This window comes from Mirounga leonina, unplaced genomic scaffold, assembly GCF_011800145.1.
Source record: "Mirounga leonina isolate KUSES-001 unplaced genomic scaffold, KU_Mleo_1.0 Mir_125, whole genome shotgun sequence".
NCBI lineage: Eukaryota > Metazoa > Chordata > Mammalia > Carnivora > Phocidae > Mirounga > Mirounga leonina.
Window position 1 is genome coordinate 46,083,551 of NW_023270305.1, and position 14,839 is coordinate 46,098,389.

General features: G+C 40.6%; 2 protein-coding genes across 3 annotated transcripts in view; one reads left to right on the forward strand and one right to left on the reverse strand.

The window, feature by feature from the left end:
• PPP3R1 (protein phosphatase 3 regulatory subunit B, alpha) overlaps positions 1-2,831 on the forward strand; it is a 72,629-nt gene extending 69,798 nt beyond the window's left edge. Inside the window, exon 6 of the mRNA XM_035001405.1 lies at positions 702-2,831. Within this exon, the coding sequence (XP_034857296.1) occupies positions 702-749 (48 nt within the window). The 3' untranslated portion in view covers positions 750-2,831. The remainder of the gene's footprint in view (positions 1-701) is intronic.
• On the reverse strand, positions 2,689-14,677 carry PNO1 (partner of NOB1 homolog). 2 transcript variants are annotated; one of them, XM_035001403.1, is made up of 7 exons: positions 14,398-14,676; positions 14,019-14,168; positions 11,676-11,759; positions 11,370-11,430; positions 11,016-11,133; positions 5,120-5,190; positions 2,689-4,255 (listed from the first exon to the last, which is right to left on the reverse strand). In XM_035001403.1, the coding sequence occupies exons 1-7, from the start codon at positions 14,602-14,604 to the stop codon at positions 4,188-4,190; spliced, it is 759 nt and encodes a 252-aa protein (XP_034857294.1). In that variant the 5' UTR covers positions 14,605-14,676; the 3' UTR covers positions 2,689-4,187. The 2 variants fall into 2 exon arrangements, with proteins under 2 accessions (XP_034857294.1, XP_034857293.1); XM_035001402.1 differs by lacking the exon at positions 2,689-4,255 and having other exon boundaries at positions 4,700-5,190; positions 14,398-14,677.
• Positions 14,678-14,839: the final 162 nt, after the last annotated feature.

The following is a 14,839-nucleotide window of genomic DNA, read 5'->3' on the forward strand; positions in this document are numbered from 1 at the left end:
TTGGCTCAGGTCATGATCTTGGAGTCCTGGGATCAGTGGGGAGTCTACTTCTCCTCTCCCTCTGCCCCTCCTCCTGTTCATGTTCTCTCTGTAATAAATAAGTAAAATCTTTAAAAAAAAAAAAAAAATCTTCAAGTAAGTAAAATCTAAAGTAAGTAAAATCTTAAAAAAAAAGTCTTAAAAAAAAGTTGGGGCGCCTGGATGGCTCAGTTGGTTAAGTGACTGCCTTCGGCTCAGGTCATGATCCCAGGGTCCTGGGATCGAGCCCCGCATCAGGCTCCCTGCTCCGCAGGAAGCCTGCTTCTCCCTCTCTCACTCCCCCTGCTTGTGTTCCCTCTCACGCTGTCTCTGTCAGTTAAATAAATAAATAAATAAAAATCTTAGAAAAAAAACTGGGAGAAGGAAATGCAAGAGAAATTACATGTGGCCTACAAGAAGCCTAAAATACTCTCCGGCTTTTTAAGTTTGCCAACAGTTGTCCTAGAACACAAGAAAATGCCTGTTATCCTGGGAGAAAGAAGCCATGAAAATTCTAACTAGATGCAGTACAGGTTTAAAAACAAAAACAAAACAACTCAAAAAAGGCAACTTCTGAAAACAGTTAAAGTATTTTTTAAATTGTAATTTTGGTTAAGGTGGTTAGACCAGTAAAAAGGAGTTTTCATTTGTGGTTAAGCTTGATTTGTTCCTATCTGTTGCAGGTTGTAGGTGGCCTAGATATCCACAAAAAGATGGTGGTAGATGTGTGACTCTTTTTTAAAGAGTACCACCCAACACTTTTGCTTTCTTCTCCATCTCTGAAGATCTGCTCAAGACGTCCAGCAATGCTCTCTGTGTATTTAAATGGAAGTATTTTTCTCTGTGAAGCCACATTTTCCATCACGAGCCTCATGAAGCCAACTAAGTGTTATTGAACTCTAATTCTCTCAATAACTCAGTGTAGCACTTTAAAGTCTGAAGGACAGCAACATGAAAAGAGCATATCAATGTGGTGAAGAAAGGGAAGGGGTTGGCTTTTTAATTTATTTTTCTTCATCTTTTATAACAAGAAAGTATCTATATATACATATGTAAATATTTATATATAGATATATGTAGCTTTCTATATGTGTAGTAGGTTGGCTTTAATTTAATCTACTTGATTCAGAAACAAAATGATAGAGTACAAAAGTGCCAAGCAGAACATAAAACATCCTTACTTTTATTTCACACAGTTTTATATATAGATAGAAAATTGTACGATTTGAGCCGGGTGTTAGGCCAGCTGTTTTCCTTTTCCTGCGCTTTCTCCTTTGAGAGATTGACAAAGCATTTGTTAACGTCCTATTATTTACCTTAATTACATTTTTTGTAACAAAGGAGTGTGTAATTTTCTTTCTACCTATGAATATATTTCCAGGGACTGTGTCTCATTGCTGAGCAGCTTTTACTACATCTCTGCTTGAGGACAAAGTATAGTGCAGTGCTTCTGCCAAGAGCTCATTCTTGTGTTCATATAGTAACTGCACAGAGCTTGTGGCTGCTTCGTTACTTCTTAACTAGGAGCCATTACATTTAGTAAATGTCCCTGAGTCAATGTAAGTTACCAGTTATGGAAAGGCCAGAAGCCATCTGAGGCAATCACGATTTTCCTTAGACATTTCTTAGTAATACCTGAAGGAAATCACATAACTACTTAGGATATCCATTCGTTTCAGTATGTAGGTAATCAGTTTGTCATTAAACTTACCTTTGAACCATAAATTTCCCTTCTGTTTCAGAAGGCTTACAGCTCATCTAAAAAACTGGTGATACTTAATGTGCATGTATGTATCTGAACGCTCACATATATTTGTGATGTAAATGGAAGAAGTCGTACTAATTTATATGCCATGGAAGAGCAAAATTTTATCCAAATTTATACCCCTTGAATTTCTTTACCACAAGGCATAGAGAGTGCATGATGGTTTTCTTTCTTGATTTGCCCATATTTGTAATGGATGCTAACTTACTAAATGTGTGATATAAAAGTAGCGTATCATGTTCCACCACTTGATATTATCCCTTCCCTTTTCTGCAAAGGTACTATTGGCTGGAAGAAAACATTTTGGTTAGCTTTCTAGGACAGTAGTCTTCCCCGGTATAGTTTTTCTAGAAAAGCGGTTTTATAATCTTAAGTGGAAAAGGGCAGGTTGAATCAAGGTAAATGAATCTTAAATTGGGCACACCTGCCTGCCATCGCTGTTCCTTCAACTGAGTGCTGCACATCATGGGCTCTGTCTGTGAGAGAAAAATCCCGGTGCTTGGTGTCCTTGCATGACATGGAGTTTTGCATGTAGATCAATTTAAAATGTACCTCTTGTTTACATAATTTGCATAATTTTAAAAGATAATGTTGCCAAACTTTGGAAATGTTAATGTTCAAACTGAAAATCTCCACTACATGTAACTTTCTTCCTCTGGATCAGTACGTGGCTTATAATCCCAGCCAGTGGATTGATCTGTTCCAGTGTCAACTGCCATGTGCTCTGCTTCAAGGGGGAACTAGTCTTTTGTGAATTTTTTGTACATAAGTATTTGTTACAAATATTTTAGCAAATGCTTTCTATTTCTCTTGCTTGTGCATTATCTTGGCTGGCGTTACAGAAAAATAGTGCAAACATTATTTCCTTACTAGGGAATGAGGGTTTTTTTTTTTCCCCCTTTCCTTTTTTTTTTTTTTTTTTTTTTTAGTGTGGGTGGGGGCGGTTTATGTTGAATGTTTAGTTTTTCTTCTGCATGAAATGTCATGTTGTGGGATCTTTAGAAAACTTCCTACTGTATGAATAAGAAAATAAAATATTTGAAACTTGCTGGAGTGTGTTCACAATCGTCTTTGGTGAGCTTCCACAGCCATTAGATACTTTTTTTCCCATGAGGTAGTCTTTTCTCCATTCTTTTGGATTTAAAAAATAACCTGAAAAATTGATGTTTAATATTTGACTATAAGCCGTAAGTAAAGATAAATCTGTTTTATCACTGGTTAAAAACACAAGTCATTACAACAACCTACAAAGCCCTACCTCATCGCTTTACTACTCACCCTTCCTCTGCTTCCAGCTGCCTTCGCCTCCTGTGCTTCCTGGAGCTTTGGACCTGCTTCTGCTGTGGGCCTTTGTACCATCTCCCCAACCAGAGACCCCACAGCTGATGCCACCAGGTCTGTTCAGGTATGTCCTGGCTCCACAGGGATGACGCTCCTGGCCACCCCACGTAAACAGACTCCTACACCTGCATCTCCCTTACTCCACTCTTTTTTCTTCCAGAGCATTTTCCCTCTGCTGACAGAATTTACTTAGGTATTTTGTAGATTCGTCTTCCCTGGTTATTGAAATAAAACGAAAACTCCACAAGGGCAGTGATTTCTTTTTCTGTCCCTTGTCCACCAACAGCCTCAACTGTCTAGGATTCTACCTAGCTCTTAGTGTTTGCTAAGATTAAACACTTACTTTAAAGACTAATACTTAAATACTTACCAAATGAGTATTTAAATAGGCAGACACTAGTTAAAACAGGCTCTTGCATTTGCAGAACATTGTGGTTTTCTTGGTAAAAACGTTCTTTTACCATATTTCACCTTCACCCAAACATTGGTAAGGTCTGACTACTTTCACTGAATGCTTATTTGAAAAATAAAATTTTCCTCACATCAACCTTGTGATGTCTTTAGTTTTATAAGCTACAAAAATTAGCCTTTGTTCACAACAGTATCTCCAAACTGCTGCTTCTAAAAAGCCCACATACCACCCAGTATTAAGGGTCAGGATTCAGAGCGATTTTGTAAGCTGATTCTTTTAAATACACTCCATAGACAAGAAATGTTTATAAATTTATAAGAAGTTACAAATTTATAAATTCATTTAGGACTGTTTAAACAAGTTCCCAGTAAGAGAATTATAAACTATGCAAATCTTTTATTTAAAGTGAAGTGATAAATTATAATTAATGTATAATTATGGTACTAAATTCAGATATGGGAATTATCCTCAAGTTGCTGCATGTGAGTATTAGCAAACCTTTCTGTTGATGCTTCTGGCTGAGAACAGAAGAAGCGATGGAGGCTTAAAGTGACTGAAAAGTTCTTCTCTTGGTTTCTTATGACCACATGCACAGGACAAGGGCTTTTTCTCTAGAGTCCAAAGACAAGATAAAAAGTCTCTGATTTGAAATCAGAATCGATCTGCCGCTCTGCTAGCCACAGCTCGGATATTGCCATAAACCTTTGATGGAGGATTTCCTGCAGAGGAAAATAAACATATCTATACAAATATACTCAGATATATAGAAGACACATGGAAAGCAGTCTACAACTCTAAAGAGCACATTTTCCAGTGGGTCTCTTTTAAATCAACAAAAGAATCATAAACCATACCCAAACATTCTCCAAAAATACTTTAAATCCTAAGAGTCAAAGACACCAAATTGTCTAAATATTTTAAAAAGGAGCTGGTCAGTCAGATCTGGGCACTGATGGAAAATCCCATTTAGAGCAAGCTGCTACAATCCTATAACTCGTACCAGAAGTTACTGACTTTGCTGCACAGTTTGAAAATAGGACTGGGGCGCCTGGGTGGCTCAGTCGGTTAAATGTCTGACTCCTGGTTTTGGCTCAGGTCGCGAACCCAGGGTCGTCAGATTGAGCCCTGCACTGGGCTCTGCACTCAGTGCAGAGTCTGCTTAAGATTCTTTCCCTCTGTCCCTCCTCCCACTCGCTCATGCTTGCTCGCTCACTTTCAAATAAATAAAAATAGGACTAAGTGCATCAATTAAGTTGACTGATGGTGATCAGCAGCTCTCTTTTCGTTGAAACCTAAACCACACTGCCTGCTATTCTGGAATGGCTTCACTGCATCTCTGGGGAAAGCAGCAAAGATATAAGCAATATAACCCAATAAACCCCTTCTTTTCTCTAGCAAATTGATGAAATCTAAGCAAAAATATTTTTTTTTTTCCTTTAGGCCCACATTTGCCAACCACTAAGAGCTTCTACTTTCAATTTTTAACATTATGCTTAACTTGAACTGATGTGCAAATGTGGTTTGAGTTCTAAATTCCCTATTTTCTTTCCAGAGAAAACACCCAATGAGTAAATTATTATTACCCAGGATGAGGTTGCAAATGGCAGTTCTTGCCATCTTGATGTTTTGAAAAGAGCCAAGGATGTGAACTTTCCTGCAAGAGAGAATATGGGACGAGTTAGCAACAAAAGCACTTCCTTAACTGAATCCCATAATCCAGAAACTCTGGAAAATCATGATAGATACAGATTCCTAAATAAAGATGGTTGCACAACTCTAAGGACACTAAAAATCACTCTGAAGGGGAATTCTATGGTATTTAAATTATATCCCAACAAAAATTAGAAAAGACAAAAAATTTTAAGAAACCAAGAATTTTTTAAGATTCTTGGCTAATAATGGCTAGTTGACATCAAGTGAGTGCTTTTTATGTGCTAGGGCTTTATGTGTTCCCATTTAATCCTCACGTGAGCTTTATTAAGGTAGATGGTATTTCCATTTTATAAATGAGGAAAGAAATTTGCAAGAAGTAAAAAAGTCTGCCGAAGATTACACATTGGCAGAGCTGGTATTAAGTATCCAGAAATGCAAGTAACACTGTAATTAAAACATCTGGGTTTCAACTGCAAAGCTTTCTAAAGGTAATCTAAATTTCTTCACTATTCAGTGAGGATCATCCAGACCCTACAAATAGAAATTCCTGGCTGGCAAACAAGATGGACAATAGTATTTTGCCTTTTTGAGCCCATCTTCCAAAATGTCAGTAAACTAAATTGTCAGTGGGAACATCAAGCAGAGCCCTCTCATCCAGACAGGCTCAGCCATTTCTGGAAGTGGGGACAAAAATGACAAAACCTGTTCAAGATGATCCCTAGATTTTCTTCCCCACTCTGTGTAATCAGGCAACCACCCCCCGTAACTGGCAAAATTATGGGAGGGGAGGCAAGGTGTTGCTCCCTGGGAAAGGTAAAAGACATGGTATCTGGACCAGGGGTACCAGGTACAGCTGAAGTAGGAATGCCATGTTAAAAACGGGCAATGGGAAGCAAGTATCTGCACACTGGACGTTGAGACGTCCGACTATCTTCCATAACCAGGCTTCAAAGTCTGGCAGCAAAGAGCCTGGAGAATGCTTCTCTCAGGGAACCTGACCTGCTCAATAAAAAAGACCAAAGGAGGGGCGCCTGGGTGGCTCAGTCGGTTAAGCGGCTGCCTTTGGCTCAGGTCATGATCTCAGGGTCCTGGAATCAAGCCCCAGATTGGGCTCTCTGCTCAGCGGGGAGTCTGCTTCTCACTCCCCATCTATACTCTCCCTCAAATAAATAAAATCTTAAAAAAAAAAAAAAAAAAGACTAAAAAATACATCAGAAACAGCCTGGCAATCACCCTAAGTGAAGCCTACAGTCAACCGGCATCCCGCCACACTCCAGACCCCATGAGCTCAGGGCTTCTGGTCTGCTCTTTCCTGCCTCACTCGTGTACATCTGGCACACACACACACACACAGATCCCCAGACTCTTGACGAAAGCATCTACTACAAAAAAAAAAGAGGCTACAACCAGCGAGGTGAAGAAAGAGAAACAGAGACTACGGGGAGAAAAGAATGAAAACAGCAAAAACAAAATCAAATCAGTAAGGTCAGAAAAGCTATTTTCATGCACCCATGAATCAAGGGCATGATGTTAAGAAAAATAAATATAAGAATTAGAAGATAGAGAAAGGAATTCCAAAGAAAAGGAAGACCAAAGTAATTCAAGAAAATTTCTGAAAATTGTAGAAAATGAGTTTCTAGTTTCAAAGAGCCCAGTAAGAGGAGTAAAAATAGACCTGCACTAACACATAGCATTATGAAATTTCAGAACACACCGGATGAAGATACTACAACTGCCAGATGGGACGCTCCAAGAATCAGGTATAAAAATGGTGCTGGACCTCTCAATAGCAACACTGAAAGCTACGATATAGCAACGTCTTCAAGATTCTGAATGGATGTGAATTATATAACAGAACTGTATAGTAAGCCAGGAGAGAGGACACCTTTGGAACTAGAAGTTCTCAAATAATGTTAGCTAGCTAAGCTAGCTCCTGGATTATATACAGCACCAAAATAAGGAGTACTTGGGGAGCGTGTGCAAAAATGAATAAAGGGGGTCAAACAGCGTAAACTTCCAGTTAGAAAAGAAGTCCCAGGGATATAATGTACAGCATGTCAAATATAGTCAATAATACTGTGCTACATAGTGGTAAATTGCTAAGAGTAAACCTTAAAAGTTTCTACGCACATAAAAACAAATTTGTAACTGTGGTGATAGATGTTAACCAGACGTACTGTGGTGCTCATTTTGCACTACATACAAATATCAAATTAAAAAAGAAAAACAAAAAGAAAAAAAGAACCATAAGGAGTACTCAGGAAAAAGAATCCAACAACCAAGAGATTCAAACAGCAAAAGGGCAAAGGTGAAAGGAGAACCTAGGACGCCAAATGGGCACCAGGCAGAGAGGAGTAGTGCTTCTGAGAAAGCAGGCTCCAGGAGAGGTTGCTCAAATGTTTGATATATCTGGATGCAAAAACATACAGCTTTTTACTGAATTTTACTGATAGAAAGCACAAACATAAATAAGAATTCTTTTTTCAAGTGAAAACAAAGTGGTAAAGGACAGAACAATCACAGTTATCACCTGGCCCAGTGTTAATACACTAAGCACTGACCCTGTACTCAGGTAATGCTAACACTGGTCTTAGAAAACCCAAAATGGGGACGCCTGGGTGGCTCAGTTGGTTAAGCGACTGCCTTCGGCTCAGGTCATGATCCTGGAGTCCCAGGATCGAGTCCCGCATCGGGCTCCCTGCTGAGCGGGGAGTCTGCTTCTCCCTCTGACCCTCCCCTCTCTCATGTGTGCGCTCTCTCTCACTCATTCTCTCTCTCTCAAATAAATAAAATCTTAAAAAAAAAAAAAAAAGAAAAGAAAACCCAAAATGTACAGGGGACGTAGGGAGGGATAAGTAAACTGGATGTCAGAAGGGCTGAGTACATGGGGTGGAAGTGGGGGGAGAGATGAATAAAAGCTAAATTTTCATCTTTCATGGTAGAAAGTCAATGGTGAAGCTAAAAAAAAAAATCAAGAAGCTGGTATATAAACAAGATATTTGAAAATATGGAGATAAATAATTTTTAAAAATTACCTAAAAGAGCTGAAATCAGTTCCTCTGAGGAAGTGGAAATGGAGGTAGACGGAAGAAATCTGGGGCTTGCTCAAGTATGTGTATGTCTAATTTTGATAAAAATCCTTGACAATAGCGCAGGAAAGATGAGAAAACAGTGAGCATACATGAAGTGTGAGTGGTTTTGCTGTCGAAACCACCAAAGTGGTGGGGCAGTGGCCACAATGGTATAGAGGTCTCAGGACATACAGGCAACGTTATCTCCCATCTGATGCACTGAATATACAGGGAATAGTTTTTAGCTTTTTATCTTGCTCACATCATACTGTATTTTACCAGGTTATCAGCAACTCATCAAAAACAACAGTTATGGGTACATACTAGTCCACATTATGGTTACATCATAATAAATGGATGAACATGTGGATTTACAATTAGCCTATTTATACTGAACACTCAAGACAGTATACTCAATTTCAAGTAGTACGGAATTCACTTTGGAAAAAAAGATATAAAAATTCAGTAATAGCAACATTATTCAGAAGAGCCCCAAACTGAAAACAGCCCAAATGTCCATCAAATGTGAATAGATAAACAAAATGCAATACCTTACAATAGTACTTGGTGATAAAGAGGAATTACTGACACACCTAACAAAATGGAGAAACTGAAAACAGCATGCTAATTAAAAGAAGTCATACACCAAAGAATGCATACTGTGTATTTCCATTTATATAAATTTCTAGAAAAGGCAAAACCATGACAGAAAGTAGATCAGTGATTGCCTGGGACTGAGGTGGGATCACAGGACTATAGATTTACCCAAAACTCGGGCGCCTGGGTGGCTCAGTTGGTTAAGCGACTGCCTTCGGCTCAGGTCATGATCCTGGAGTCCTGGGATCGAGTCCCACGTCGGGCTCCCTGCTCAGCAGGGAGTCTGCTTCTCTCTCTGACCCTCCCCCCTCTCATGTGCTCTCTCTCTCTCTCACTCTCTCAAATAAATGAATAAATAAAATCTTTAAAAAAAAAAAGATTTACCCAAAACTCACTGAAAAGGATACTAAATAAGGTAATTTTTTTTGTATGTAAATCATACTGCAGTAAAGCTGTTAAAAAAATTAGTTCAACTAGTAAATTTTACGTTAACACTTATCAGTATACTTAGAATTTAATACATCACAACATCCATAATTTGATTAGCACATCAGTTACATTTTTAGATTTCTAAATTAACAAAAGTTTTTAGGGCTACGTATGATGCTTTCAAATGTGGTATGCATTTCAAAATATTTTAAAATGTCTAGGTCAGAACAAGCTATCCTCGTGGCTCCATACTCCCAAGTCTAGGCTCCCCTCACAAAGATCAAAATTATAATAAACCTGTCTTCCAGTAAGAGGGCCATCAACATGGCAGTATCATTATCCCTCGAGTGTAAAAGAGTCTAAAATGTAGGTTCTAAAAAATTGTGAGCCTGAGTTTAGAGCCAAGATAGCATGATTTTTTTATTTTTTTAAAGGTTTTATTTATTTGACAGAGAGAAAGACAGCCAGAGAGGGAACACAAGCAGGGGGAGTGGGAGAGGGAAAGGCAGGCTTCCCGCGGAGCAGGGAGCCCGATGCGGGGCTCGATCCCAGGACCCTGGGATCATGACCTGAGCCGAAGGCAGATGCTTAACGACTGAGCCACCCAGGCGCCCCTATAGCATGATTTTAAATAAAATTATTTCTGGGTTTAGCAGCAGGCAGGTCCCTCCTCCTGTCAGTCAACTGCTTCGTTCCCCAACTTCATAGCACATGGTGTTATATAAGCTTGGCGCCATCTGCCAGCAACCCCGACCTGGCCCCGCAGCATCTTCAACCCCCGCCAGGGCTAATCCCAGCTCCACTTCCTGCACCCTTATTCTAAGCCCTTATCTTCTTTCTGTTCACATAGAGCTGCTCTCGAGTTTTTCACCCAACGTGCAATGCTCATCGTCCTTTTATGAAAGGCCTTTATATATAGTTTTAAAATATTTATGTAGAGTTATACACATATATTTCTTTCTTTAAAAGGAAATTCACAGTGGCATTGAAAACACCCACTCCTTGCTCTCTCCTACTGATTTAAGTAGGAGTCCCCTCTGATACTATTTAAATTTTCATCTCTCGGGGCGCCTGGGTGGCTCAGTTGTTAAGCGCCTGCCTTCAGCTCGGGTCATGGTCCCAGGGTCCTGGGATCGAGCCCTGCATCGGGCTCCCTGCTCAGCGGGGAGTCTGCTTCTCCCTCTCTCACTCCCCCTGCTTGTGTTCCTGCTCTTGCTATCTCTCTATCAAATAAATAAATAAAATCTTAAAATAAATAAATAAATAAATCTTCCCCTATCATGTAACTTCTTTTAATAGTAATTCTTAAACATTCCTTTTTTTTAAAATATTTTATTTATTTGAGCGAGAGAGAGAATGAACATGAAGGGGGGAGGGGCAGAGGGAGAAGCAGGCTCCCGGCTGAGCAGAGAACCCGATGTGGGACTCGATCCCAGGACCCTGGGACCACGACCTGAGCCAAAGGCAGACGCTTAACCGACTGAGCCACCCAGGCACCCCTAAACATGTCCTTTATTGCTAACTGAGAAAAAAATAAGCTAGAATTCCTCAGATTTTGTCAACTAACTTAATCTGCTTTCAAAGTAATTATGTATTTCATCCAGAACCATATACTGACAAAGAGTCAGTGGCAACAATATGCATAAAATACAATCTTTATGACTTCTTGAAACCAGCAAAAAGTCAAATATAAATTATGACAGTAATTTTCTCAAGATCGGATACTTACACATCAGCCAAAACTATCCGTGTCCGTGTCACATTCTCTATGGTGAATTTGGTTTTTCCTCCTTTGCCAGCGATTCTTCCTATTGCCCTTGACAGGTGGTCTCCCTTTAGGGGTTTTACTAAATGAGAGAATCAAGGCCTCAGGAGGCAAGCAATTCCAGCACACCACCCACTCCATAATGAAGTTTAATCACTAACTAAATTTACCTACTAAAAGATACAAAAAATATATATTTTAAAACCTGCTAATTATACAGGTCAACTGATGCTATTAGAAAGCTAAAAGTCACTTACAATACAAAGTCGGCAGTAGAAAAGTACAATAGTTAATAGGAAAAGACCACCCTATACTCACCATCTGTAATTTCAAAAGACTCTAGGAAGAGATCATCCAACCTAATGAGGGCAAGTGCATCCTACAACATAAAAATAAATGCTGTGAAGCCCTTACGTTTAGATACCTGAGAATAACTACTAAGTTAAAATTCACCAGACCTAGAAAACTCAAAGTTTTTTTAAAAAGCCCAAATCCACAGAAACATTCACGGACCCTGGGATCATGACCTGAGCCGAAGGTAACACTTAACCAACTGAGTCACCCAGGTGCCCCTCATATTAAGTGTTTTTAAGCACCTATTTTAGATGTCATGAAATCACTTACCTCCACCTGAAACCCAAGAATAAAGGCTTTCACAAAATCAGCTGCTTTTGTCAAGGCACTAACATCCTTGGTTTCTTTACAAGTCTGTTAAAAAAAAAAAAGGGCACATATTATGGCTGGAGATGAAAATACTCTAATACAACACGAGGACTGATGGCCAGCATATACTCGCCATTACATGCTGATGGTTCCTAATGCACTAACTCCAGGACTACCATGAATGGTTTAAGCAGGGATCTTGTCCTTAAAGGCTCTACTAGATAATTGCAGAAATAGCTACTATTCATAAAATCCCAACCACTAAAAGTGACACGTATCGCAAAGGTGCTTTACACACAACAGCCCTAATCTTCACGTCGACCCTGAATTCTTTTTTTTTAAGATTTTATTGATTTATTTGACAGAGAGAGACACAGCGAGAGAGGGAACACAAGCAGGGGGAGTGGGAGAGGGAGAAGCAGGCTTCCCACTGAGCAGGGAGCCTGACATGGGGCTCGATCCCAGGACCCTGAGATCACGACCTGAGCCGAAGGCAGACGCTTAACAACTGAGCCACCCAGGCGCCCCTCGACCCTGAATATTAAGTAATATAAAAACTTTTATATTTGAGAAAACTGAAGTACTGAAAAGTGAAAAAGGCAGAATTCCGACACAGGTCTGATTCCAAAATTGTCATTTCCATTCTCGCACAAAAACTCAAATTTAGTTGAGGAGACCACATATTTGACAAATTTCAAACTTCACAGGTTGTGTAATACACATATAAAACTAGATTCCAGTTCCAATCCTGTATGTGACTTTGGGCAAGTCCCATAGATGCTCCAAGTCTTAGGTTTTCTCATTTGTAAAATAAAAAAGTCGGGGGTGGCGGGGGGTCCTTTCAGGACTAACAAGATTCACTTGTTAGTGAATGACTTTGATGACTCTGACTAACCTACTCCTTTGACTCAGTTTCCTCACATCTAAAGGATGATGATATGACAACTACTTCACAGGCCTGTCTTAAAGATTAAAATGATGTAGTGCACGCCAAAGCACCACTATGTGCCTGGCATCCAGAAGCAGCAACGGGTGTGAGTGGAATCCAAACTGATGCCTCTGCAACACGTAGTAAGACAGCCAAGCACAGTAAGAGTGTAGACTCTGAAGACATGACTGAAACACAGACCAATCCTAAAGGAGAAAGCACTTGAGCTAGACTCCGAGAGATGACTGGAATTGAGGCTGGAAAAGAAAGAGTATGGAGGAGAGGGCTTTCTTCAGATGGCAAAGTCCCTCACAGGTATGGACATAAAAAGGTCAGAGTTGATGAGATGAACTTGGGACTTAGCTTCCTACTTAAAAGGCAAGTTCAGGGGCGCCTGAGTGGCTCAGTCGGTTAAGCGGTTAAGCATCTGCCTTCGGCTCAGGTCATGATCTCAGGGTCCTGGGATCGAGCCCCATAGCAGGGAGTCCGTTTCTCCTTCTCCCCGTGACCTCTCGCTCTCACTCTCTCAAATAAATAAATAAATAAAAATCTTTAATAAAAAAAAAAGAAAAAGGGCAAGTTCAGTCAAAAACTTAGCTCTTACCCTTCAGAGATTTTGAAGATACCAGAGTACCATAGTGAAAGCAATGTGGTCCAGGAAAATTAATCTGGCACTGGCAGAGGAAGGACTGGTGAGAGAGATTTAAAGCAACGAAGCAAGGGAAACCTCTAAGGAAACAAGACGTTTTGGCACAAAACTACAAGAACCTGAAGAAAAAGGAGTTCTGCCAAGTTCCATATTTTAAACTTTACCAACTATTTAAAGCAGTGCCCCTCTGCTTTTTTCCATTATTCTAGTTCAACAGAGATGAGTCTATACCAGTCCTGATGATGGTAGAAGAGCCCTCAAAATGGAAGATATAATTAATTTTGGTCATTGATTCTAATATAAAACGCACCCAGAAAAGGAAGCCCAAAGTCAATTAACATTGTCTAGCTTTTGAACTGACACCATGAAATGAATATATGTGTGTGCACAGCAAGCACTTTTAGTCTCTATTTACGTATGTCTGTTTATGACCAGCTCTTTACTCAGCCTTGTCTCATTTCAACACACAACATCATAAAATACATGCACAGGCATAACCAGTATTTTGGTATGACTTTAGGTCCACCTTATGAATTCAACTAATATTTGTGTTGAATGCAGAATTTGAAGACATTCAAGAAGTTCGAACTCACTATACTATTTTAGAAGACTGTATAACGACAATTTAACAAAACAAGTCCCACTAAGGAAAGTCTATTCACTTCTTTTCACCCCTGTAGGAAAAAGAAACCCTAATATATTTGGAAATGGTTGACATTCTCCTTACCCTAATTTCTACATTCCTCGATTTCAAGTTAAACCGTATCTGAAGTCCCAAATGTTCTACAATAGGAGTAAATATCTTCATCCAGTTCTCTTTTAGTGGCGTGTATCTGTTAGCTGGGACTGGAATTTTCCTTGTTTCTTCTTTCCCACCCTACAATAGAAGAACACACAAGTCGGGAGATGTATTGGGATGGAGGTGGAGCTGTAAAATGACAGCTCTTCCACAAGAAGCCTTCTTTAACCGAACGAATTAAACTTCGTTCAGGAGAGTCACTTCTTGAAGGCCGTCACGAAAGAACGGCCCCCGCCCTTTCAGCATCACCCAGGGACCACCGGCTTTGGCCCCGGCCCCGTTCCTGTCCCACGGGCCCCGCCAGTACCAGGAATCCATCCCCGGCGAGGGGCGGGAAAACCGGCCTCTTCGCGGGCCGGGCCTCCTCCGTGTCCATGCGGCCCGCCTCCCCTCCGTCCCCCGCCGCGGACAGCTGCTCAGCCTGCCGCTTCTTCGCCCGCCGCCCACCCTTGCGGGTGACTTGGGTGAAGCCGTCTTCGGCCCCGGCGCTCCGCGCTTCCATCTTCGTTTCCATCCCCAGGAATCTCCAGCTCCAACATGTGCTTCCGGCTAGAACGCGTTCGCCGCTGCACGGCGCAGGCGCGCCTCGCGGGGTCCAGCGTCCGCCAACCAGCCCCAGGGCTCCGCCCCGTTTCCTAAGAAGTCCCGCACAGGGGACCTGAAGCAGGGTTTCGTGCGTTTGCTGGGGATGTAGGGGAGGACATCCTAAAATATGCCTGATTCCTATGGTGCCCCTCTGGCTTCGCCAC